Source organism: Stigmatopora nigra, chromosome 18 (genome assembly GCF_051989575.1).
Source record: "Stigmatopora nigra isolate UIUO_SnigA chromosome 18, RoL_Snig_1.1, whole genome shotgun sequence".
In the NCBI taxonomy this organism is placed as follows: Eukaryota; Metazoa; Chordata; class Actinopteri; order Syngnathiformes; family Syngnathidae; genus Stigmatopora; species Stigmatopora nigra.
Window position 1 is genome coordinate 6,267,144 of NC_135525.1, and position 26,143 is coordinate 6,293,286.

Consider the following 26,143-nt stretch of genomic DNA (forward strand, 5'->3'; position numbering starts at 1 on the left):
GAAAGTTTCTAAGGTGAGCGTTTGTTCAAATGGCAGTAAATAAATGAATTTAGTAGTAATATGTGGTGTGCCTGTTTAGTGGGTGGTACTATTTTATTTCACAATTTTTATCACGTTCAAGGTGACTCGCTTGGTTAGTAGTCGATAGAAGTGACCAACGTTGATTAGCGCTGATTAAAACTGCGTCGTGAAGAGTGTTATTGAATCAGAAGGAAGGACGACTGCTTGATTGTGGCTTGTGATGAAAAAAGGAGAAAAATACAGGTAAAAACTACGGGAATCGGAACTATTTATGCAGTGAAAGGTCGACGTCTTTCCATATAAATTAAGCACTGTATTGAGCATTTATAGACGATATTACGTAAGGACTTCAGGTTTGTTAGTTAAATGTTGTCATTGGATGGAGAGCCATTGGAAAAGTGGCTGTCAATTGTCATTGTTTTGAGTGTTAAGTATCAGTGAGAAAAAAGTTCTTTTCAAATGTCGCATTTGGATTATACAAAAATAAGTTTACTTTAATAGAGTTTGACAAAAATAGAACATTTTCCTACTTTTAAAGGTCATTTTTTAAAACGTTTTCTTCCCTTTTTTATGCTGGATTTGCGTCAGAAATACGCTTAGCTATTATTTTCCAAGTCCCTTATAACATTTCATCTTTTACTTTCACTAAATTTAGTTTAGTGAAGACGTAATACCACATTTTTTTTTAAATTCCAGCGAGATACTTTTTCAATTCAGTCGTCACAAGTCTGCCTTCCTACAAATCAATGGAGAGAACACAAAAAAAGCATTTAAAAGCCTCTTGTGCATTTCAAGGCTGGCCTGTTCTGATACCTTTAGCGCTACATTAAATCTTTTAGCGCGTGTCCCATTTTGTCTTTTCCCCCCCCTCATCTCAGCATTCTTTATCCGCATTCATCTTTTTTTTGTGCCCACCTCCATCTGTACGTACTGTAGCGACTTTGGCCTCATCCCTACTGGTACCCAGGGAAACCGCCTTGTTTCCATGACAATGTCTGCGGGCGGAACAATGTGTTTGTCTTAAAGCGGGATAAGATCATAGCTACTTTCATTCCTTTTTTCCCCTCACACACACAAGCGTACAAAAACCCGGAATCTGTACTCTTTTGTGTGTGTGTGTGTGTGTGTGTGACATGAGACGTGTGCTTGATGAAGCCGTCTTGTTCACAAATAAGCAACCGGGTAGAAGGGGAGGAAGGAAAGTCACGATATTGTTCTTTAATGGACGCCGAGGCTATTTCAGTTGTTGCGTTAATGCCAGACAAGCACGGAAGATAATTGAGTTTTTCCCCTCAGTGTGCTTGTGAGCGTGCACGTTTGGCAAACAGCAAAGAAATGAACTTGGAAATGCCAGATGGGGCACCGGAGTGAATCGCCAATTGCAGAAAAGAGCTTAAAGCGCGGCGTTTGTCGGTCGGGAAAGCGTACGTATGTACGTTGGTAAATTGACGGGAGGAAGAAAAAAAAAACGGCAGGGTGACACATGAGTGAGTGGATGTGAAAACAAGCGGAAACCCTGCAATCAGCCTGTAAAGAAAATGTGTGAAAGACAATAGGAGTGTGAGTGCGGGTGTGCGTCAGCAACGCGGGTGAGGTATCTGCATCGCTGATGAATCCCGAGCGCGTCCGAGGAGAAACTCTGCAGTCTTATCTCACTTCCTGTCTCCCTTTGTGGTTTCGACCTTCCCCAGCTTTTTTTTTTTTTTTTTTTAGTGGTATCTGCTCTCGCCATCACGTCGCTTTTTTTTTTTGCAAACAAGAAAGACAGAAAGGCGGACGCGAAAAATGGGAAAGTACTGGGAAATGCAATAAACTATTCAATTTGTTCACTTAAATGATTCATCGTATTTTATGTGATTATGTTTTCTTTTTTAGGGCTATAGTTATCCCAAAAACGGTTAATATGTTACGTTAACAGGTGCCTACATTGGCTGTTTGTCCATCTTTTACTGCTATTTTAAGGTATAATTTTTATTCTTGGTTTCTGATAATTTAAAATCGCTGTTGTGAGTTCTATATATTTTTTTTCCCTTTCATTGTGCATTTTTTGGTGAGTGCGACTTATACTCCAGTTATGGTCGAAAAATACGTGGTTTGAATTAAGATCTATTTGAACTGAAACATGGTTATTCAGTAAAAAATATTAACAATAATTGATATTCAAAAAAAATTACTGAAGAGGAATCCTACTGCTTATTGGAAAACCTAAATAATTGGCCGTTTTTCCGTTATATCTATAATTTAATTATACTCATACTATACGGTAGGACGAAAGGGGGTCAGAAATTGTTTAAAAACAGCAAATCAGATTAATGTTGTTTAAGATTTTTTTTAAATATATTTCCCCAAAATGAAATTAAGATACAAGCTATGAATCGAATTGCCAAAAATATGTGCTAATAATTGTAGTCGGGCAATATGAAATTTGAATGAAGTCAGAGTGTAGAAAGAAAAAATACATATATATCCGAAACGCGCAAATAATTGACTTCGTGCCCTGCACCAATAGATCCAGGAAACTAATATTCTTTGCCTGTTGGGTGGTAAAATTTAGCCTGCCTGTTGTAACATCCACAGGGAGCATCACTGTTTCTCCACAGTTTGATTTTCACAGCCTCAAGCTGCAAATAATCACACCCGGCCGTCAGTCCACACTCAGCCTTTTAACACTGGGATGCCCTCGCACTTTCGATCTGTTTGAGTGGGTTTTTTTTTTTTTTTTTTTTTAGTGTCGCAATGGAAAACTGGATGTAGATTTATGTTTGAGGGCCATTGACATCCCTCCAAGATCATGTCTACATAGTAATGTTAATAGACCAAACATGCCCTAAAAATGGATGGGACACACTAACATTGAACCATTATGTTAATGTAGGTGCTAATTGATAGTACTAAACTACCAAGGTCGCTCTTCATTGACACTAACTGTAAATGCCAACAGATATATACGCTAAGTGACCAAGCAAGGCTGAAATATGACCACTTACAAAAGTAAAAAACTAAAAGATACACATAAATAAGGCACAAAAACATACAACCATTCTAATGGCTTTTATAGAATTTCAGGAAAAAAATACGCATCTAAGGAGGTACAACTAAGGAAATGGATTGGGAAAAATCAGATAAATAACTTTAAAAACAAACTCTTCCTTCATAAATGACCATATCGATTGGACTGGGAGACATGGCAGCAATCTGCCCAGTCAGAAGGGATTGGACATCTATCACCATCAATGCACTAAAATCCACTGCCATTCCAAACAGATCAAACGATAGAAATTTCAACAGCAAGTTCTATTAAAAACGTGAGGCTATAGTACATGACTATAAGTAGCAATACACAGTAGTGGCCATTTTATTATATAGAGAAGTGCTATCCATCATTGTCAATGGCAGCCTATGACTTAAACTCCATTGTATATATATATATATATATATGGAGTTTAACTCACGGGCCCCATACTGGTAAAAGGCGACAGTATCTGATGAATCCAATTTTCCCCTATTGAGTCCCAGCAAGGCTGTATTTTATTAAAAATGAATCAGGTCTATGTGACTTTTATTAGCACTGTGGGATCGGGATGAGTAAGAGATACGGGACACGTTGTACCTTACTGGTAGCGACTGGTGCTCTGCGCCTTGGCGTCTGTTACCGTGTTGAAGCGGGCATATGGCGGAGTCAGCAAAGCGCTTTTATTTTTTTTCTCTCTACGCGTGTGCACGTACGCGGCAAAAAAAGACAAGAGCCCAGCGAATATTGAAAGGCGACGGCGAAACGGCCGTCCATCTGCGCTCTCGTTGGCCATAAGTCAAACGCGTTAGGCTCGGCTTGCCGACGCTTTGTGTGTCACAAGCGATGACTCACGATCCGCCTCCCTTGAGCGTTAACGCTCCCACCAGGCGAGCGAACGAACGAACGAGCGAACGAACGAACAAACGCGACGCACACACTTTGCCTTACGTCCGCTGACCGTGAAGAATTTGTGCAGGCAGCCTTACTCATGCATATTTACACCCTCTCACCTACTCAGCAGCCACTCTTCTAAAGGTTATTGTGCGCCAGCGTCATTCGGGCCTCGGCTTCACGTATGTGTCTAAAAGGTCAGCGATTGGACAACTTGACGAAGCGGAGGACGGATTACGGGATTGGCGTGGGGAACCCTCGGCGATACCACGCAAATTTCAACAACAAGACAATTAGGGGGGAGGATTACAAAGGCTGAAATCGGCGACTGGTTGTGGACGATTTAGACGGAAACGAGGGGATAAACTGACAAACTTGTGTCGCAGTATTTGTTTTAGAAGTAGCCACAGTGTAGATTTTGAAATCATTTTTATCCTGATGTGTACAATCAGATAATTTATCGGGGTTGAGTAGTATAATACTAATTTATTGTAAACTTTATTTTAAATGGTTTTGTTTGTTTGTTTTCTGCGGTCGCACTAAAGACTCCAAGATTAACGAACTGGAGTTTTCTGCCAGCTGTTTAATGGTTTTAGGTTTACAGAGTTAAGTACCGATCCAATGAACGGATGGAAACCCCAAATGTCTGTTTTCGTCCTTTAGATGTGCAGTTATGTTCAAAAGAATGCATTTTTTGGTACACATAGTTTAAGTTTAGCTGTTAAAGGTCTACATAATATTTTAAAAGATAATTTCTAAGATTTTCTTGGATCAAATGAATTCATTAATTATCTGAAGATTGGAACTGGGGAAAATATATATATATTTTTTTATAACACATTATATATTTTTAAATTTCTTTAAATTTTTTGAAGAATTGAATCATTAACATTTTACGGTCTTTGCTTTAAAATGAAATACAGTACAATATTCAAAATGTCGATACAGAACCCAAATACAATACACTATATTGCCATTTCTACCCCCCTAGTGAGAGATGCCCAATCTGTTAGTCATTTAAATTCACCTGGATTGAACGCCAGTATAAAAAAAATGAGTTAAGTTAGCATTTTTCCTGATTCCGAAATGAAAACACGATTTCGCTTCCTCTCCCTCAACCCGCTGACTGAAAGCGCGTGTTGTTCCCGAGGAGAAAGATAGCAGTGTTTTCCACGTAGGAGGAGGGTGTCGAGTGAGAAAAAAAAAATGGTCTTGGGCGCCGTCCCCGGGGCCAAAGCGCCGGGGCCCCCGGAGGGCAGACGGAAGCGCCGCTGCGCCTTTGCAGATACGTCGCTCGCCCCGACATCACAGACAGGCGAGACGAGCGGCTTTATCGCCTGGGCTTTAACTTGCTTTTTTTCCCTCAATTCCTCCCACGAGCGGGCGCACGTGCTGTATATCTTCCAAAGACACTCGGGCCGCCCCCTCAAAGAAACTCATTTGGCTTGTTCCAAAAGCCTCTTTTGCTCCTTCGGCGCCGTTTGACGACCTTCACGACACGGCTGCCGTTTGGTCTCAGATAGAGGGGAAGGTTCTAGAACCTTGCAGAAAAGTTCTACTCTAACAGACAATACGCTTTGATTTAGTTTGCTATAACGTAGCCTTATGGCAGTTAAAAAAAACTCATTCGCCGGACTTTGACAGACTGTAAATGTACAGTAATCCCTCATTTTTCGCGGATAATGTAGACCAGATATGGCCGCGATAATAGAAAGTAGGATCACCCCTTTTATTACTACATACTATACTGCATCTTTTCAAGAACGGTCGTCGCAATGTGGGTGGGGAGACCAGTCGCTACACTTTTTCACCTCGCGAGAATTTATTTTTAATTATTTGCAGTTTACAGAGCGCCAAAACACGCATGCATCTCCAGAGGGGAAATGTGTGTCACTTTTCCCCACATAGTGGACCCCATTAACTTTAACAAGGTTGCTCGCAGCTAAATTATGTACAAAAGGACGCTACAGTGTAGATTCATTTATGCCGCTATTGCGTGCTACTCTTTTAGCATATTAAGGGATGTCAATATTTAGGGGGCATTTTAACGGCATTTTTTTTTCATATATCTTCCGGTTGCGAGTTTTAATACAATACAGTATGTGTCAAAGTGGCGGCCCGAGGGCCAAATATGGCCCGCCGAATTATTTTGTGTGGCCCGGGACAGTAAATCGTGAGTGCCGACTTTCTGTTTTAAGATAAAATTAAAATGAAAAGTATAAATGTATATTAAATTTCCTGATTTTTCCCCTTTTAAATCAATAACTGTCATTGTTGTGATCATTTTTTCCGTGTTTTTAGCTAAAAATATATTTTTAAAAAGCAAAAATAAACATTATTTTAGATCTATAAAAAACTGAATATTCAGGGCTTTTAATCCAGTTCTTTTAATCTATTTATAAAAAAAAAATCTAAATAATAAACCTAAAATTCTCTGGCCCACGTGAAATCAAGTTGACATTAAAGCGGCCCACGAACCCTGCCGTAGTATTTTCATCGTACAATATTTACCTAAAGTGGAGAAAACAGGGAAGGTTGTCATTTGTTTAAATGGATTTTACTATAAAAAAAAAAGAAGTTAAACGGTTCTATTTATAACCTTCAGACGCCTATGACCATTGGCCCAATTCTGACCATTTAAATATTCATATCGCCCAGTTCTTCCCAAAAGGATGTAAAATGTGAAATGAGCAGAATAATATGTGGGCTAATAATATGTTGTCTACTCCAGAATGTTCCTCAAAAAGCACTCTGCCATTCCCAAAGATAGAAACGTCCATTGAAACGTGATTGGCGTGACGGGCATCATTTACGGAGCATTCAAGAGATTTCTGTCCGTCTGGTATTTTATTTTATTCCGCGTCATGTTCTGCCGTCCAATCAAATGTCGCAGTGGGATCTTATCGTCATGTGGGCCAATCAGTGGTTTCATCAGCGTCATGTGGTGAGGCACCTACCGTTTGGAATGGCGCCTCTTTGACTGGAACTTCCAATCATTCGCACACATGCGGCTTTTTAGCAGATTTCCCAATCACACAGCCACACTCGCTCATGCACTAAAAGCTTACCTGAATAAAGATGTTCAATTTTAAAGCCATGACTTGGATATTTTCTCGCAGGGTTGGGCAAATTCTACATGGAATACATTTTGTTTTATTTTTGTTTTAAATGCATTGATGAGATAGGTCAATTGTGTCAGGGAGCAATACTATATGAAAGAGATTTTGTAGTGTAATTATTTTATCATAATTTATCAATAAAGAATTATTTTGTAAAAAACAAACCAAAAATGGCTCCCAATTGATGTCCATTGTTGCCAGAAAATATATAAATTATGTTTGTTTAATATATTTTGACAAAAAAATTCACTAGATGCAAAAGTTATTTCGATTTAGGATCATAATAATAAATCTTAACAGAATCATGCTAATCTAAGAAAAAATGTTATTTTTGAGTAGCCTAATATTGAAGAAAAAATGATAAAAAGCAAAAAAACCTAATAGATACACATGTAAATTCTATTAAAAAAATACCACTGATGACTTAAGTCATGGAAATGAGTTAATTCATTAAGTTATTCCAATGACTAACAATGAAGAAAAAAAGGTGAAATCAAATTAAAATTAAAATGAAATTTCATTTGCAATTTATTTAGCATTTTAAAAAAGAATATGTAATTTTTTTGGGGGGTATTCTTGATATAGAAAAGAGGATTGGATAGAGCCATTGAGGCAGCTAAAAAGATAGTCATGGGCTTTTTGCCCAGCCCTGGAAAAAAAAAACTACCTTGTCAATGTAATGGAAGGCAAAACCATTCACACCAATAAAATGAAAAATCAATCAAGTACCTCTGAGCTTTCCTAAATTGACATCGCGTGCAGTCCAAAGAGGGTAAAGAGAAGGAACACAAGTGTAAAGAAATGTTCACGTATGTTTTTAAACGAAGCAAAACACCTCTGAATTGCTTTCCATGTACGAGCGACGTGGAAATTGATGAAAGGGCGGAGGAGATGAATGCGGGCCCCAGAAGAGCTGCCACACAGGCAAAAGCACACAAAAAAAAGACGAAGGCATACAAAAAGCACACGATCCGACCCGGCGATGCAAAGCCTAGCGAGAGTGTCACTTAATTAGGCACGCGGTGACGAGGCCGCCTAATTAAAGCGGCCGTCCATCCGCCCGCTTCCTAGAAGATGCTCTCTCATCTCAGATCATCTCTAAAAGCCTGCATTTCCCATTTATTAGTTCCAGCGCAAACGCTGAAGTCATCCATTTCGCCTCAAATGAAAAAGCCAATAATCGTTTCCATGGGACCGTTTAAAAGAAAAAAAAAAGAAAAAAAGCCTCAATTAAAAGGAAAAAAAGAACTGACCTTGCTTCCGTGCCTAGAGAGACAACTTCCTCCCCGCGCCATGTGGTGGTGATGAGGATGAGGGGGGTGAGGGGGAGTTTGTGTGTGTGCTTAAGATTGATGACATGTAGCAGAGTAACAACAGGAAGTGAGGTAAGAAGAAGAAGAAGAAGAAGAAGCCGTACCTTGGTCGCCAATCATCAGGTGTGCCAGACCTTAAAGGAAGACAAGAGCACAGTCAGCACAGCAAAGGATCATGGGGGGTTGTCAAGTAGTATGTTGTTGACACACCAATTATACGTAGGGCGACCAATTGGCTAGTCCAAAATTGTGGAAACTTTCAGTCGTGCATATTTATTTTTATTTTTTTTAAATGTGTAGTTGTTCACATACCTGGGAGGAAAGTTTGCGACCCCCAAAAATATGAATATGTACTCAAAAAAAAAATCTAAGTAGGGATATGACGGGAAAACGAGATGAATATGTGCTAGCAATAAAGAGAAGCATGAACACTGAATTTCCTCAAATAACGGCTTTTATAGGAAGTAATTTCTGCAAATTTCTTTTATTGGTGTGTTTATTTACCTTACAATGGTATTAGGTGTGTTTTACAAGTAAGGCACTGCATGCATACACTTACACAAAACTATAATTATGGACTCTAATGTCAATTGTATTATTATTGCAACATTCAAATCTATTGGTGCTTGATATTTACATTGATTTGGAGGGTTAAGGGTTAAAAAATATCCTCTATTTTGAGCCCATGCTCTGTGTAAAAGAGTATAGCACTTCACACAAATGTCAAAAACAACTACCAATGACGCAAATAAACGTCCTAATCTGTAAAAGTCCACTTAAATTTACAACTTTGAACCGCATATGTTAATGAGGGATTGGACACGGATCACAAATTCCAGTAAATCCCCTTTCCAGAGTCCAAACGCCGCTATTGGAGGAAATCCAGCATTTGGCATCATCGTCGCAATGACATAGGCGACCTACCTGGGGTGTAGCTGTGCTCTGGGCGGGGGTCACGGCCAGGCGAGGAGAGAGAGAGACAGACATTCATTAACGTGCATGCCAAGCCCTCCGGTTACCGTGGCTACTACTTACTGTACATGCACACCGCTCCGGGGTTACCGCGGCAACGCGCATGCAGACGCCACACGCCCGCTACATTTGGATCCACGCATACACAGTATAATGTACTACACGTTCCTACCTGTGGGTTCGGGTCAAAGAGCCGCTGCCCCTCAAAACTTACCTTGATGCCGCTTCCTCTCCCCTGAGCCCACCCCCATAGAGAATGCATGCACACACACACACACACACACCCGCACGCTGACAAAAGATGTCATAATGAGGCGAAATCGCAGGAAGGGATGGCGTCGCAGTGCGGGAAGGGCATGCGAGGTTTTTTTAATAGGCGTGTGTGAATATGCCGGTTAGACCGATTCTGGCTGTGTTTAAGTCATTGTCTGCCATTGAGGCAAATTCTAGTTCAAGTGGATTGGACAGTTTGTGGCAGACATGTTGAATGTATTTAAATCATACTTTTTATAGTAGAATATTGTAGTGATGGCTTTCAACGTCATGTGGTTGCATTTAAAGAGTTTTGGATTTGTAAATATGTTTTTGGAATAAAATGGCAACTTGAAAGTACTTGAAAATAAAATCAGGACTTGTATGTACTGTAAGTCCCCCGGACTATTTTAAGAATAATATCACCCAAATTTTAGATTGATCACTGGCTCATTTTATTTTTAATCAATATATACAGACTCGTTTGTCAAATAGTTAAGTCTCAAAAACAGTCAGATGTTTATTTTCAAGTTGTTTAGGACATTCAAGGTGAAGTACACCTTAAAACTGAACACAGAAAATCACCTGTATTATGCACTAAAATACATAAAAACAAACCTAAAGTAATGCTAGATAGTATTGAGATTGTATAAAAACTACCAGTTAACTACCTGCCAAGAAGAAAATTGTCATTGGACCATACTGAAAAGAATTATAAAATGATCTTTCTGATAACCCAACACTAGTTGAAATTTGTGAAAAACTAACACATGAATGCTTGAAACCTGACCAAGAATTGTCCCAAATTAGGAATCACTGAGCTCAAGAAAAAAAAAGTAATCAAGCCTTTTGCGAATCAAGAAGAAGACAAAAACAAGACCAAGACAGAACCCGAGTCTTCTGGGAACTGAGTCTAAAATTAACTCAATTTAAATTTACTTCGAATCAAAACCAGTCTCATACAACACCAGGAACTCCAATTTGAAATTCAAACTAGTAAATTCTCTAAGAAAAGATCAAAAATCTTCATAGCAATGACATGAGCAATGCTTCCAATAGATGATCCAACCAGGATATCCATCAATGACACCAAATGTAGCCATTTAATCATTTCTTAGCATTTTATCTATTCATCTCCTAGTGTCCAAAATATGTGTAACACAAGAAGCAGCACAATGTCCATTGAGGCATAAAATTACCACATATGCATTTCACGGTCCTTTCCAAGAACGTTACGGCAACAGTTTACTAACTCCCAATAAGAAGGCGCCACTATCACGCATGAATATGCAAATGAGGGCCGTCAAGTTCTCGACTGAAGACGTACTCGTAGGCGCCACAAATCATAATTGAGAGCGGAGGAGGAGGCTGGCCCAAAAAAAAACTGATAATTCTGCCATTTCAATTCCATTCAAATTACAGCAAGGCAAAAAATATATATATAGGATGCCAGCGGAATGTGCAGAAAAAGCTGGCTGGGTTCTGTTACTAGTATCGTTTAGCTCAGTAAGAAATATTTGAAAACAAAGCACTCTTGTGAAATGACTTCTCTACATTTCCAGCCTGGGGATCTTTCGCTTTGCTCCAGAACGACTGTTGGACTGTGCGATGCCAGATAACAAAAGTCTCAGCCAACATTTCTGAAGAGGAACTACAGCTGGGACAAGCTGACAGAAGTTGGACATGACTACAATTCTACACTCATAAAAAGAATGTAGGAATACTCAACCATTTTTTTGGTTAAAAGCCTTCATTTCCATAGAACTAGTACAAAGTTCATGCTTATTTTTAAAAATTCCATAACTGTCACTACAGTCCAACAGAATGTAAACAAGTACTCAGTATATTTGACTTAAATGACAATATTGCGACAGAAATTGTAACAAAACTAATTACGGATACAGATCATGTCAATATTTTGAAGTCAACTACACTGTGCTAAAAAGTCTAATCTAAATAATTCATTTAATCCTTGCAGTATCGCCCAGAAAAAAATGCATTTACATATTTTATTCTAAAATTGTTAAACTGCAATTTCATGCATGACTGGTCAACTAACTGCAAAAGATATATGCTGTTTAGTCAACTAGCAAAATAATCTTTTAAAGAGACTTATTGTGCATGTACGGAATATTAGTATAACGATTATTGGAATTATCAAAAATTAAAAAGACTCTAGTAAGAGCTTGATTAAGACTTATGTCAATGCCGATGTAGAGAATGAAAACATCTATATTTTAGACCAATTTCAGTGATTGCTTATTTAATATTAAATTGACTCCATGCTGGTACAAATTGACTAGTTTGTCAGATATTGAAGCATTAAAAACAGTTTAAAGTTGACGTTTCCAGTCATATTGTGACAAGCAAAACGCAAATTATGTTCTATTAGCTATTTATGTCATGCTAAGACACAATAGTAGATGTCATTGCATAAAAACTAGTCAAAGTCAATTTATCAGTGACATAATGGCTATTTATTATTATTATTTTTGACATTTTCTTGACAAAAGGGCAATTTCACTAATCCTCTTTGGGAATTAACTCTACTATGGATTAGATGTCTATCGTCGTCAAATTACCAAAACAATAGTTTGCGACCATTCAACAAAAAACAAACAAATTTAACTGAATTCCCTGATCATTTCAAGCCATTTTCCGGCCTCCCTTTTTAAGAAGACAAGAGCTATTAAAGCGACCTGCCGTGATGGTATCGCTTCCCGACGGCGACATCAATCGCCATAGAAAATGCGAATCCATCTGTATGCAAATAAAAGAGCCCATTAAAAGTAGCCGTTGTATGTCGTACAGTATATATCAGCCTGGGTGTAAAAATGTTCGTCTGGTGGCGTTTAGCCACAAAAGCCGCACTGCTTCTGTGACTAATGGCGGAGCCTCGCTAAAGGAGTTAATGTGTTTCTCCGTGTGTTGTTGGGCTGCGTTTGTGTGTCCTGCAGACCTGCAGCAATTGCGTGTAATTCTCCAGTTCCTGCGAGGCCATTGATCAACGCTTGCCTAGTAAACCCGCATACAGCCAATACCACGCAGTAGTACTTTCGCACCCATTGATGTGCCACCATTGTCTACTTGGATAATTATAGATTTTTGAGTCTATAAAGCCGCAGCAAAGTATTTCTTAAAAACTGTTTTCAATGACTTACCACTTACTAAAATTAACCTTAACTTTAATGCAGGGGTTGGGAACCTTTTTTTGACAAAGAGAGCCATAAACAATACAAACATTATTCCTTGAGAGCTCAGAACTGAGAATTCAAAATAAAACTACATTAAAAAATATGTGCATCTGTGAGGATATGCTTGCAGAAGAGTCTAAGGAAGAAAAAATATGATTAAAAAGGCGCTATAATCTCCCATTTTTGCATTTGGGACTAAGGTCTCTCACTAGCGGATCCCATATTTTACCACAAAGGTTAGCGGAAAGCCATATACACCCATTAAAAGAGCCACATATGGCTCTTGAGCTATAAGTTCCCTACCCCTGCTTTAGTGTATATTTGGGCTTGCTATCATAGAGAAATGTTGACTAATCTACAAGGGGTGACAGACTCATCTTTGTCGTGGGCCACATTGTAAAAAATCATTAGCTGAGTTGCAAAAGTCCCTAAGCTAAGTTTTTTTTTTTTTTTTTTTTTTAATTAAACCACAATCCAGCAACCCCCGCAAGCCTTTTGAGGATTGGCGGTATGGAAGATGAATGAATGAAGGAACCTATAGTTGTTGTATCATCCTGCCTTATTGCATCTGTCATGCGCCAATCAAAACTGTTAAAAACAACACTAAGCCTTAAGCAGAAAAAAATGGTGTTTGCGACAAAAAAAGGCCATATTCCTGAGAATGTTGAGATATGACTCAAACAATGATGCCATAAGGGTATTTTACGGTTTCCTTTCCTGCCACAGTGCCTCAATAACCAATCAATTATCAAATGAATCCATAACTATTATATTCCTTCAATGAGTGTTAAACTATAGCCCAAAAATCAGTTTTTTATGCCTTTTTTATGCTTTCAATGGGAAGCCAAGCCATTGACAGCCAATGTTTTGAGGCAAAATATTTCAGAAAATCTCCTCAAATAACCTCAAGGTTGCGTGAACAACAATCCAAGAACGGCATCGATATTTTTTTAATTTAGAGACGGGTGAATCATTGACATTTTTGACAAGAGACAGCAAAACGCCTCAAGCGGTAGCAGATTAGTAAAGTAGGGTTGGGGCGGGGGGTTCGATCTGAGGGGCGCTAACGCAAAGGAATGGCGATTCGGGACATGAAACGCAAGGACGTAGGTATACGCTTCCGGCATGAGGTCTTCCCTATTAGCGCAGTCTCCATGGAAACATTGGCTGGTGTGCGGTTAAGGTAAGAAGGTGGAAAGGTGCCAAGAGCAATGGGTGATTAATGGCAAGGCCGCCATGACTTTTTGGCAAAAGACGTTGATAGACTGACTTGGAGTTCAGTGCAAATTGATCAATTGATTTCCAAATAAATCAACCTATGGGTTTTTAGTCTATGAATTGTTTCAAGATTGTTGACTTAAAAAATGATCCAACTCACTTTTTAATCGCATTTTTAACCGGATTGACTTTTAGGGATAAACAACAAGTCGATTATTTTCATTTGCGGGCTATACAAAATATGAATTTGGCCCTTTGTGACTTTTGATTGAATTATTTTTGATGAAGAAAGCAGCAAACAATTAATATTGTCCAATGTTATTCCTTGTGAGGCATACTACGAATTTAAAAGTCAAAGTACATTAGTACATGAGTGCCTTATCCATTTTTATTGTAATTTCACCACTTTTAAAGTGGAAAAAAATAATAATATTCGTATGCTGTTGCTAATCAATGAGAAGATGCATTGTCTACTGCAAAAAAATGAAGATTAAAGCAGTTATATATATAATATCTCACTTCTGTCATCAGCAGTTTCCATATTTTAGCTCACAGTTTAGCAAAGAGCCAAATGCACTTATCAAAAGAGCCACATGTGGCTCCCGAGCCATAGATTCCCTAACCCCTGGCCTAGGCCATCTCAATATGGCCAACATACTAATTATTAAGAAAATCTGTTGTAAAGAGCAACCCATTGAGATTTTTTTTGGTAAAGAGTTTCAAGGCGAAGAGGATGAAATACGCCAGAGGGAGCGGGTTGCCAGATGCTATTTGCAATAGTAGTCGTAAAGTAAGATTCCTTAGAGTGACACTTGTTTTGGCCTGGGGCTGATTTAAGTGCATTAAACAAGCGGCCACTAAAAAACATCCAGCGAGGAACATAATATTTACTTCTGTTGTCATTTTCTGTAAGGTTGTTTTTGCCCTCCTAACGTTTTCCTTCATTTAGAAGTGAATAATACATGAGTCTCTATGCAATTTGGTGCCGATCCAAGTGAGGCCTCTCCTAAGCGCTATTCCACTTTTAATGAGTCTGCTTCGTTTTTATGCTATTTAACGACTTGTAACTGGCTAAGGTTTTTAATCTCGTGGAAGAAGGGCAAAAAACGCACGGAGGCGTCTTAAAAATTGCCGCAAAGCGCCCAACGTATTGGCAAGCCGGAGGACCGTACGGTCCGTGGAGGGCCGCGTTGGAGGCCGAGCACAATCGATGGAAATCCATTAGCGCGGGCAGCCAGATGACAAGCACGTAAGCCGCGTTGATTTCCAGCCTCTTAAGCGACTTCCAATTAAAGTCTGGCCCGCGAGCGCGTCCGTGGCCGATCTATAAGCGCTTGGTTTCGGGACTTCGACATCACGGAAGGTGCAGAAGCTGTTTCTATCACCAAGGCTATGTTGAAATCGGAAAGACTTTTGGACAAGGTCACTTCACTTATTGGTGCTAGTATAGTCGATTAATCATAGATTATTTTACATAGGTTATTTTTTGCAATGGAGTATATGGAATCTTAACCAAAATCATATCTAATTCTTATTCATTAGACTATATGAGAATACCTCAGAATATTTAATGTTTTACTTTTTTAGTTTTAATATGGATAACTAATAATAGTATGGATTAGACATTTTATATTAAGTTATAAAAATGAACAAATATGAAAGAAATATTTTATCAAGTACATTAAAAAACACTATTTGAGATTTTCTTTTTTTTAATTTAAAAGATAATATTTATTATTAGGTTAGGATTTAGGCAAATTAGATTTATCAAAAAGATGATCTAATGACAAATATGACTATTACATATTTTTTCAAAAATTTAAAATAATTTGGGTATTGTTTTAATATTAACCGGATGGACATTTTTAAGGTCAACAATTCATTCCCTAGAATTTTTTTTATTAATTTAATAATATATTAGTCAGTTAATCATGCCACCTCTTTTACTGGCATTTTTTCTATACATTCAATTTTGATTAATATGCTTTTTTAATCATATTTTATCACTTAAATGTGGTTGAGCAAGACCTGACACTAACAAATTCAAGAAGGGATTATTTTTTTGTACAACCACCAGCAGATGGCAGCGACGATCCTTTTCCAAAACCACAAAACTAGCCAAATGATAACAATCTTTCTCCCCCCCCTGCAGATTACTGAACAACACAATCACCCAAAAATCAATCTATTTTTTCCCAGCCGAAAAAAAAGACCCTTGATTATTCGATTGCATCACATTCTGTGCGTCATGAAAAAAAAAAAACCCAAGCTGTTCTGAAAACTGCTGCCAGTGATAAAGTCTGAAAATACTATTTTTGGTTAGGAACAAAATTCTTCTAAAAAGAGAGAGCATTCTTTTCCAAACAAGGAAAGTCATTCTGACTCCTTTTTTTTTAATCAAGTCCTACAGTATCCTTTTGAATACAGTTTTAGGATTATGTTTGTACCAAACTAAGCTTTCTAATTTGATCACTCCCTGCGGCAGCCTGAATGTGGCGTGGATTGGGAATCACTGTCATCGAGGGAAGCTTGCACAACCTAAATAATTGGCTGGCGTGGGAAGGGGAAATCAATTTCCCACAGCATTACAATGCACGTCACGTTGTGTTTGTGAAGGCCGCCGGTCCGCCGACGACGACGAGAAAGCGGCAACATTCTGAAATATGCATGTGTGTGTTTTGAAGGCTCTTGTACAGTCAACACTCGTTTCAGCCACGACCCTGAGCACAAACATTTCAAAGTGCTTTTTTGTGTGCTTTTCTTAACTTGTTCGCACTGGTTGGAGTTGTCTGATCCATTTTGATGGTGAGTTGGGGGGAGGGTTAGTTAATCGGTCGCTGGACAGGGGTTTTTAACGATATATGGTGGTTTAGTGATCGCCCAATCCAATTGATGGAAATGCAAAATCTTGTCTTGGTTCAAATATGCTGTGTTGTTCAAAAGGAGTAGTTTTTATTTAAAGGTGTCAATTGTCAAAAATGTCAAAATTGCTTTATATTTTTTTTAAATGCTTGAGGTGAAATGTAACTGATTGTGTTACTAAGTTGATCAAAGTTGCAAGAATGAAATGGAATCATGGCTGACTATCATATCGGCAAATACTCTTCCAGGTTTATAAGCATGGCGGGCCGGCAGGTTTTCAACAAATTTGTTATACATTTCAAAATTGCCTGGTATTTACTGTTTCATTAGGTGAAATGTAACCCTTAGATTTGTACATATCATGTATTGAATGAAAAATTAAAGGTGAGTGCAAACTATCGTCGACAGAGTCAATAATGTATCGTCACTATATTTCCGATAGAAAGCCCTATTTAAAAAGGTTTCCATTCAGATGTTGGAAATGTTTATGAAAGTAAATTGTCAAAAATCCATTTTTTTCATTAGTTTAAGGCAAATTCTGGAAATGTATGAAATTGGTCAAAGGTCCTTGACTCAAATCTTTGTAATATCGACAAATGTCATACTGTTGTATGAAAAGTGGCTATCATTTTGTCCGAAAATTTACGATTTACGCTACTAGCCATCAATAGGTTAATGAGTTAAAATGTCGCAAGATGGCGCCAAAGCTTTGTGAATAGGAAATTAGTAATACGTGCACAGAGAAGTGTATGTCGATTGTTCGTCACGTTCCCGAAAAGTCAAGACCTTTGCGCAAAACGAGGGTCCGAACCAACAAATTGGAATTCATTTAAACGCCGCGAACCCAACTTTCGATTGTATGTAAACGTTGTGAGCGCGAGAGCGATGAGATGCATGTCGGGGGGTCAGCGGGGTTTTCGGGGCTTACCTTCACTGCAGTCGTTGCCTTGGAAACCGGTGTCGGAGCAGTCGCAGACGGCCCGGTCGTCCACCAGGCTGCAGACCCCTCCGTTCTGGCATCGGTGGTCCGGCCCGCATCCCGCCGTCACCGTCACTCCCTCGGAGGCATCCAGGGCGGCCGGCGTACCGTTGATGCTCAGCGCCCCCATCCATCCACGGAAGGCGGGGCGGTCACGCACCGAGGGTGAGGTGAGGCGCAGCGGCGAGGCGCGGAGCTCGGCCGTCACCCCGCCCACGTAGGTGTGGCTAAACACCGTCATGTCTCTCCGCTTGCTCTTGACTTCGGCCCAGCCCTCCAGCCGCCCGTCCACCTCCAACGAGGTGTTCTTCCAGTCCCGCTTGACGCGTACGGCGTGCCATCGGCCGTCGCTGACCGCCACGCCCGAGTGCAGCTCGGCCGGCTCGGCGCAGAAGATGGAGAAGCGCAGGCGTAGGTGGCCTCGCAACAGCAGCAGCTCCAGGAAGTCGCAGAAGCCCTCGTCATCCAGGTAGAGCAAGAGGCCCTCCTGGCTATGTGTCCGCAGGCTGAAACTCAGCACGCTCTCGCAGCAGGCGTTCCATACTGGGAAACGCCCCCATTGGCTGGACACGCCGCCAAACTCCAGCACCTCGCCTTGGGCCTGGCCCCCCACGCTGCACAGGCTCAAGCCCAGGAAGAGCAGAGGGGCGGCCGCCCAGACGCAAATGGCCATGGCACTCATAAAAGCGCTTTAACGCTTACACACACTTTTTTTGTTGTTGTTGTTGTTTTGTTGTTGTTGTTCTTTGGGCTAAAGAGATGACCTCATGGTCTTGTTCCTCAAATCGTACTCTGGGGCTCAGGCTCTTCTTCTCATCATTTGCCCGGACCCCCGCCCACCCCACTCAGTCTTGCGTCAGGTAAGCGCGTTTGCCCGCGCCGGGCGCCAACTCCATCTTCGTGGCCTAGATCGGGGCCCTCACCCAACCCGCCCTGCGGGAAACTCCCCACGGGGCCTGATGTCTACCACGCTCCACTAAAGAGAAATGGCATGGTCATTGCGGGGGGCTCTCCTCATCCTCCTTTCTTTAGTGGGGTGGGGGCGGATTCAGGTGTGCCTTGTCATCAATCTCCGGCCACCTACGGAGAAAGCAAGATGGCACCATCACGCTATCTTACAGAAGATGCTCACATTTGCCCCCCTCCCTCCATCCATCCAATCCCCCCTCAAGTGCCTCATCTGAACATTCCGGAACATTCACACTACAAAAATCGACCATTTTTTGGGGTTGTTGTTGTGTGCTTGTCGGATCGATACGACGTCTTGCGGCAACGTGAAGCATTTTTTTTCCCTGAGCCTTTCACAAAAGAGCAAAAAAAGCGGCGCTGCGGCTGATGACTCAAACATCGAATTAACATCTCACACGAGAAACGAGGAGAAAGGCGACATATAGGGGTTATTGATAGACGGCGTGAACGACTGCGGTTGAAATATCGATTGCCGATTCGCTGCCATTGCTTCCATTTTCTCCAGTGGTTCACCTCCCCTTTAATTGCCTCCTTGATTAAACAGACGTTTGTGCTTTTTAAACGCCATCGGGACTCAACACTAACAAACATTTGCGCTTTTACCCCTCCACTAAGCCTAAAAAACATATTTAAAAAGGTGCAAACATACCTCGCGAACATCCTGTGGATCTTGCCACCCCTCTTGTTCCTCCTCGTCCACGCCGCCGTAGGTGCGCCTCGCCTCGGCTAAGACGCCCGGCGGTGATCGGCGTCTGGTGGCGTCTCGTTGGGTGGCTAACGTGGCGCTCCTCCGCGCACAAATGAACACACGGCCGTCCTCATCCGCGAGGTCTTTCTCGGTCTGCTCCCGGGAGGAGGAAAGGGTGCAGTTGGATGATGATGTTCGGAAAAAAAAGCAAAAGACGCGCACACACATACACAGACGCGCGCACGCTGGAGCGAGCGCAAGGAGAGCGAGTGCGGGTCACGTGACGGAAAGGAGTGATAGACGCAGAAAAGAGAGAGAGAGGGAGAAATGGAGAATATAGAGAGAAAAAGGAGAGACAAAAGACACGAACGGACATATGCAGAATTGAGATGGTAGAAAAAGGGAGACATGAAAACAGCTAGAAGGGTTGGAAGTGATAATTCATACGTTCAATAGGTAATAGGTGTCCAATCTATTTGGACAGCGATGGCAGATGGGAATGGCACTAAAACATGATTATTTACTGAGAATGGATCAGCAAAATCGACAACTGGATTCTCGTCGCTTAAATAAACAAAAACTAGGAAGTACCTGACGTATTTTCTGGACTATAAGTTGCACTTTTTTTCATCATCATTTGAATTATACTCAAATCTCCCTTTCCCCCACTTTGATTGGCAACTGCTTGTTATGTTGTGTTTTTTAGGCTATTAAAAAAGCATGTCAACATTAAGAGTTCCCTGTTTTACTATCACTTTAACGTATAATGTTCGTTCTTGGTTTATGCTGAATTTAAAAAAAAACTTTGTCCCAAAAATGCAACATATAGCCATCTTCCTCTTTCATTGTGCGTTCAATAAATAGCGCGACTTATACTCAGGTACGGCTTGTATTCCCAAAAATATGGCAATTTCAACATAACATACAATCAAAACCCACTTTAGCTAAAAAAAACTATACATATATCCAGCAGAAAAGCCAATTGTACTTCTTGAGATAAAGCATCCAGGATTTTTGGGAAATGAAAAGTCGTTTTTCTGCTTTATCACACTGATGAGTCTTCCTCCGCTTATTGAGAACATGATCTACTGCATTGTTTTTTCACTGGGAAGGCTGCTTCTTTATTTCCACGCCCAATTAATCTTTCTAGCACGGGTCAAGGGAAATCGCTACAAAATACACACGCTCCATCCAAAGTGAAATATACCCTGACGGACTCCAATAGTTCTTCTATTTTGACTCTGTGTTTTCTCAACAAATTTGATTGGAAGATCATAAGTGCATTTTTTGTGAATTTTGAAGTGCTTAACTCTTTAGTTAACTGCTCAAAAGAGGTAAGAATAGATGAATATTTGCACAAATCAATGCACGTAATGTTATTTTTGTATTACAAAGCGTGCCGCACCAAAAAAAAACATTTTTGGTAACATTTTGCACACCAAATTTTCCGTACATTTCTACCAAAATCAAATAATCAGCTTTTTTTGCAGTGTTACCTCAATATACAAGTTCAATCTTTTCCACAAGCACCTTCAAAACTCAATTTTCTCTTCAATTTATTACTCCTTCAAATCTCAGATTATGTCCAAAGAAATGAAATAGTCAACATCTCAAAAAAAGAAGAAAAAATAAATCAAAAATCAAGACGCTCACACCTCAAGCTATTTGCAGAGTTAGCATCTTTTGTCCGAAAAGGTCATCTTGGCTACATTTGTCTCGGTTTTAAGAATTATTGAGCACGCTCAAGAAAATTGTCAGTGAGCTGCTTTGTCTCCTCTGAAAAATCAGATGATCAAAACCATGCTCACATCTCTGTGTCCTTTTGGGTTAATACTTTCTTATGTGAACATATTTACTCCGGCGAGGCAATAAAGGCTGATTAAAGGCGTATGTGCGAACCCGCGAAGCAGATATTAAGGCATATTTAAGAGCACGGAGCGCCGCTTCGATATTTGACGCCAGCCCGAGAAGCGGCGATCTTACGTGTGTGGGGAAATGAGAAATGGGGAGGAAGGGGGTGGTTACTATGGAAACAATCTCAGCATCGGCACCGTGGCGTTCCCCCGTGGACTGACCGCGGACCCCCCCCATCCGATACGGCCCTCGTCAGACTAACTGCTCGGCTTCTCTCTCTCTCCAAGCTGACCTTTCCGACCAAAAGGCGTTATCAAATAATAACGCTCCTATGCGTTTTCCCCAGAGTGGCATAAAACACTGCAGAAAAAGCCAGCGTGAATCGAATGCTTATTTGGGGCAGTACCCCTATTTGCTCCACCCATGTTTTTTTCTCTCCCAACTATACGCCTTTATGTTTAATTCCAAGGGGTGACTCATGTCCAGCTAGAAGCAATTCGCCTTCATAGGCAACTCCATTCATTTCATTGGTTGACATCCATGCATAAGATGTCCAAGGTATTTTTGGGGGGTGCCGGAGCCTATGCCAGCTGACTGCGGGTACCCTGAATTGGTGGCCAGCCAATCACAGGGCATGAGTAGACAAACAACCATTTACACTCATATTTAGGGGCAATTTGGAGTGTCCAATCAGCCTACAATTCATTTTTTTGGAATGTGGGAGGAAACCAGAGTACCCAGAAAAAACCCACATATGCCCACATATCTGTATTATTAAATTTTGTAATTTTAAATTTTGGCAATACATAGAATAAGAAAAATTACCACAGTAAGATTCATGAGCATTTCATAAACGCTGCTACTTGATTAAACCCAAAAAAATCCAAGCAATTACAACAAACTAATACCCCTTACAATTCAATCTCTATACTATTTCTACAAAATACATCCCGAATTCCATACCATGAATTCCTATCAAAAATTTACAGTATCCATTAGTCCACACGTCCATCCTTCCTCCTCATCTACCTCATCCTCTTTGACAGGCCGACAGCTAACGCTGGCCCCTGACTTTTTTGCTAACACAGCATTGTAAAGGTCAAAATACACACATATATAAAGTACTATTACAGGCATGCCTATTTTTTTTATTTATATTTAAACCATGTGTGTATAGGGGGGTTGAGTAATGTGTCAGAAAACACATCCCAAAATAAAAATTCATCCATCAGCATCTCTAAAAAAAAAAATAGTATGTCGTTGCACGCGCTTTCCGTTAAAGGGGTGCGCGAGCATGTTTGACGGGCAGCCACCCTGGTCCTAAATGAGATTAAACGGGAAGTTTGCCTCTAATCGTGTTATAATGAGTTTCTGTGTCGCTCGTACATTCACTAATTCCGCTTGCCAATAAGTGCAAAGAGCCACCGGGGTGTGCGTGAGAAAGGTGAGAGGGGGTCACCTCCAGGGAATCTCGCTTTTCCTTTGAAAGGATAGCGGCGAGCCGAGCTGAGGATGGCGAGCGATGATGGCGTTAGAGCGTGGGTGCTCTTTTGCGTACACGTGTATGGATCGGCGGGTCGTTAAAAGTCTCAACAGGAATTAGAATTGATCATCTGGCCGGCAGATGCAGATTGACGGACGAGGAGACTAAGCTCGACTGTTTAGGGCGGGTGGGCACTTCTGTTTGAGGGGTACTGACACGGCATTGCATTCATTTTACATCCAACTCATTTACGGCCATTGGAAACGATAGGCATTGAATCAATTGGAGCATAGGGTCTAATACTTTTTAGCAGTTTGCTCACGGGACAAGGGCTCTCTGACCTCCTAACCCTGACCACAACTCCGAGGAAGAGGCTTTGTCGGCATGGCAACCTGGCGGGTATTGATGACAAGTGGGTAACATGAGCTCGAAAGTCAACCAAAAACATTTTTCAAACAAAACAAGTATCTTAGCAGACGATATCTACGTGTATACAGTATGAATGAGCTACAAAGTGCAGAACAAGCCCCCTAGTCCAAATCAGACCCCCTGACATCCCTAATATAGACAATATTCAGATAGGGTACTGCCCATATGCCAAATCCAAACTTGGACCTATGCACAGGTAACAAATGAATCCTAAAACTCCAAGATTGTATTGAATCAACAAAGCAAGTGCATTTTCAGGTGTGGCACAGTAGGGGGGCGGGTGGGCAGAAGACTCAGCGGCAGGGGGTCCACAGATAAGGACGAGCAGGCCCGGAGAAGAGGGTTACTATGACGACCACATAGGAGATGCTAATTGTCCATTCTCTACCCTCCATAAAGTTTAAGAGCCTCCGTGGCTGCTGGCGTTATTCTAACCCAGACATGGAGCACCCCTCTGGGATTTGGATCGCGCCTACGCCGACCCCCCACCACCCCCTACCCCCCCTTCCTCAACCCGGTTTGCTGATGCGCTCTATACATAAGGTGCACCCCCCCAAACCCTCCCCACCCCATAACAAAACCGCCAATTTTAGCACCCTCCTTCCTCTCCCTACTTAAGTTCTCGTTTGCCGCTTCAAGCTAAAAGATAATTTGATCATCTGGCGGCGTTGCCATGGTAGCGCCACGTTCTATTTCTGGTGTCATACTATCAACACAATGACACACGCTTACTGCCGATTTGACACCCGTTCTTACTTCCTGTCGTCCATTTACTCCATCTCTCAGCCAGATCTCCGTTCGTCTTCCTCCTCGCCGGTTCGTTCCTTCCTCCTCGCCATCCGCTGGTTGCTAGGCAACTGGGATCATTGATCTGCAGGAGCGCTGTCATGAAAACACACACACACAGACGCACGTATACGCATAAACACACACGTCGTTAGAAGAGTAGCGCCTTCAGCGAGGGCAGCTTCGCTTACGGGATAAAGAGGGACATGAGAGAAGGAAGATTTCAAAAAAAAAAAAAAAAATGTCCCTACAAAGACATACTGGACAAATACATACAGCACTGTCTATTTGTATATCTTGACAGTAGATTAGGTTTTGAGTTATAGTCATCAAAAAATACAGATATAGATTGCAGCATGCCGAAAATACAATTATAAAAAACCCTATTTAACAACCAAATCTTACACCAATGAGTGATATTTAATGATTTTAAAGAGAAATATATTGCTTGAAAATGAGTGCATTGAATAAAAACACTTTTAGATGTAATTGCAAGACTATTACAAGAAATTAAGTGTCAAAATAACAAATGTTTGCTAATAATATTATGATATATGAGTAATTAAATTGCTCAATCTAATGTAAAACCGATTTATTATCAAATTAGTGCACAGAATTTTAAAAAATATTGTGGAAAGGAAATTATGAGAATATTCAACATGTCACCAATTAGAGTAATTAAAGATATATTTACTAAAATAAAACTATGATATACATATTTGGGAACAAAATTACTATCATATTGCTTTTCAATTAAGCTTATACCCAAAATGCATTGAAAAAACTAAAAAATAAATACAGTAGTTATAAAAAATATATACTTATAATATTATTAACGAACTAAATCATTTACATTACATGAACAGCAATTCTTCCAAATCAGTCAAAATATGATACTACTTTTTATGCAATGGAGTTTCACTCAGCAAATATGTGAAATGACAAAGCAATAGAGTGTATAAATAAATGTATATGCATACCATTTGATGTATCTAGTGGGCAATTGTCATCATGTCACTCCAGTGAGTTTAGCTTTCTTCATTGATCCCTTAAGCAAGTGGGAAACATGCAAAGCTGGCAAGAACATAAGAAAAAAAATCCAAATAAGTCTTCTGATCAGACAAGAAACAAGAAACAAAAACTCCCCAAAGGTTACAATGACCCCAATTTAGCTTTTGTATTGTAGCTCATCAAAAATTAAATGAAGAGGAAAATCAATCATTTAACTTGCTGACAGAGCTTCTCCTATCTGATATCTGCCAGCCAGAGAAAGCCAAGCAGCGCTCAAACAAATTAACATCAGCACTAATCTCTTTTACACACACCAGCTCTGCCTTAAACAACACAGACGAGGGGGGAAAAAAATAAAAAATAAAACCCCTGTTACAAGAAATTTGTTGTGCTTGTCAGCTTCTATGCTTGCCAATTGGGTAGGCTAACTACTGGAATTCTGACCCGAAGACATTTTTCTGTTGATGCGGCTTTTGGAAACAGTCACGAGAACTGTCTGTGTTGCCGCCACAGTTGCAGAAATGTGCACCTTGGAAAACTATTAAATAATGAAAAATGAATGTCAAAACTGCCAAACTTCAAGTTATAATTGTCTGCGTTTTTTGGGAGCAGAGTAGGAGTTCAACTTGTGAATATTTTTGAGTTTACTTAGGGTCAATATGCCATTCTTTTTTGTGCAGAGTCATAAAACACTATAATTTGAGCTTTATGTAGGATTTGCATTCCAAATTATCATTAAATGACCCTAATATTTCACTACATATTAAAGAAACTGGTTTTAAAATAGTTTTAACTGCATTGAAGGGACTGGAAAAGAGCAAACAATGATAGGAACAAGTCAAGAAAAATATGACATTCAAATACAGGGGTGAAATGTGGTCAAAAAATATATTTGCAGCAAATCACTTGTGAAATAGGCTATGCTCCAAGTAAAAAAATAGGATTATGAAAACAGTGGATGTTGAAACACGCGAAAAGGAAAGTCAGCGACCCCTAGTGTCCGGGTAGTAAAACGACTAGATGGAAAAGTTGCGTGACATTCACACAGACTAAGATCAGATAACTTGACCTCAGTAAAAAAAAGGAGAT

At 40.3% G+C, this 26,143-nt stretch overlaps 1 protein-coding gene across 24 annotated transcripts in view; it reads right to left on the reverse strand.

Moving 5' to 3' along the window:
* nrxn1a (neurexin 1a) overlaps positions 1 to 26,143 on the reverse strand; it is a 65,940-nt gene that overhangs the window by 38,844 nt on the left and 953 nt on the right. For 6 of the 24 annotated variants that reach the window (XM_077738636.1, XM_077738623.1, XM_077738637.1 and 3 more), the window contains exons 1-4: positions 19,453 to 19,751; positions 17,784 to 18,914; positions 9,282 to 9,299; positions 8,462 to 8,491 (exon numbers count right to left, since the gene is read on the reverse strand). In XM_077738636.1, coding sequence (XP_077594762.1) covers positions 8,462 to 8,491; positions 9,282 to 9,299; positions 17,784 to 18,516 — 781 coding nt within the window. In that variant the 5' untranslated portion in view covers positions 18,517 to 18,914; positions 19,453 to 19,751. Of the gene's footprint in view, positions 1 to 8,461; positions 8,492 to 9,281; positions 9,300 to 17,783; positions 18,915 to 19,452; positions 19,753 to 24,013; positions 24,140 to 25,023; positions 25,118 to 26,143 lie in introns of those variants that run through there. The other 18 variants (XM_077738641.1, XM_077738643.1, XM_077738642.1 and 15 more) reach the window with 6 other exon arrangements.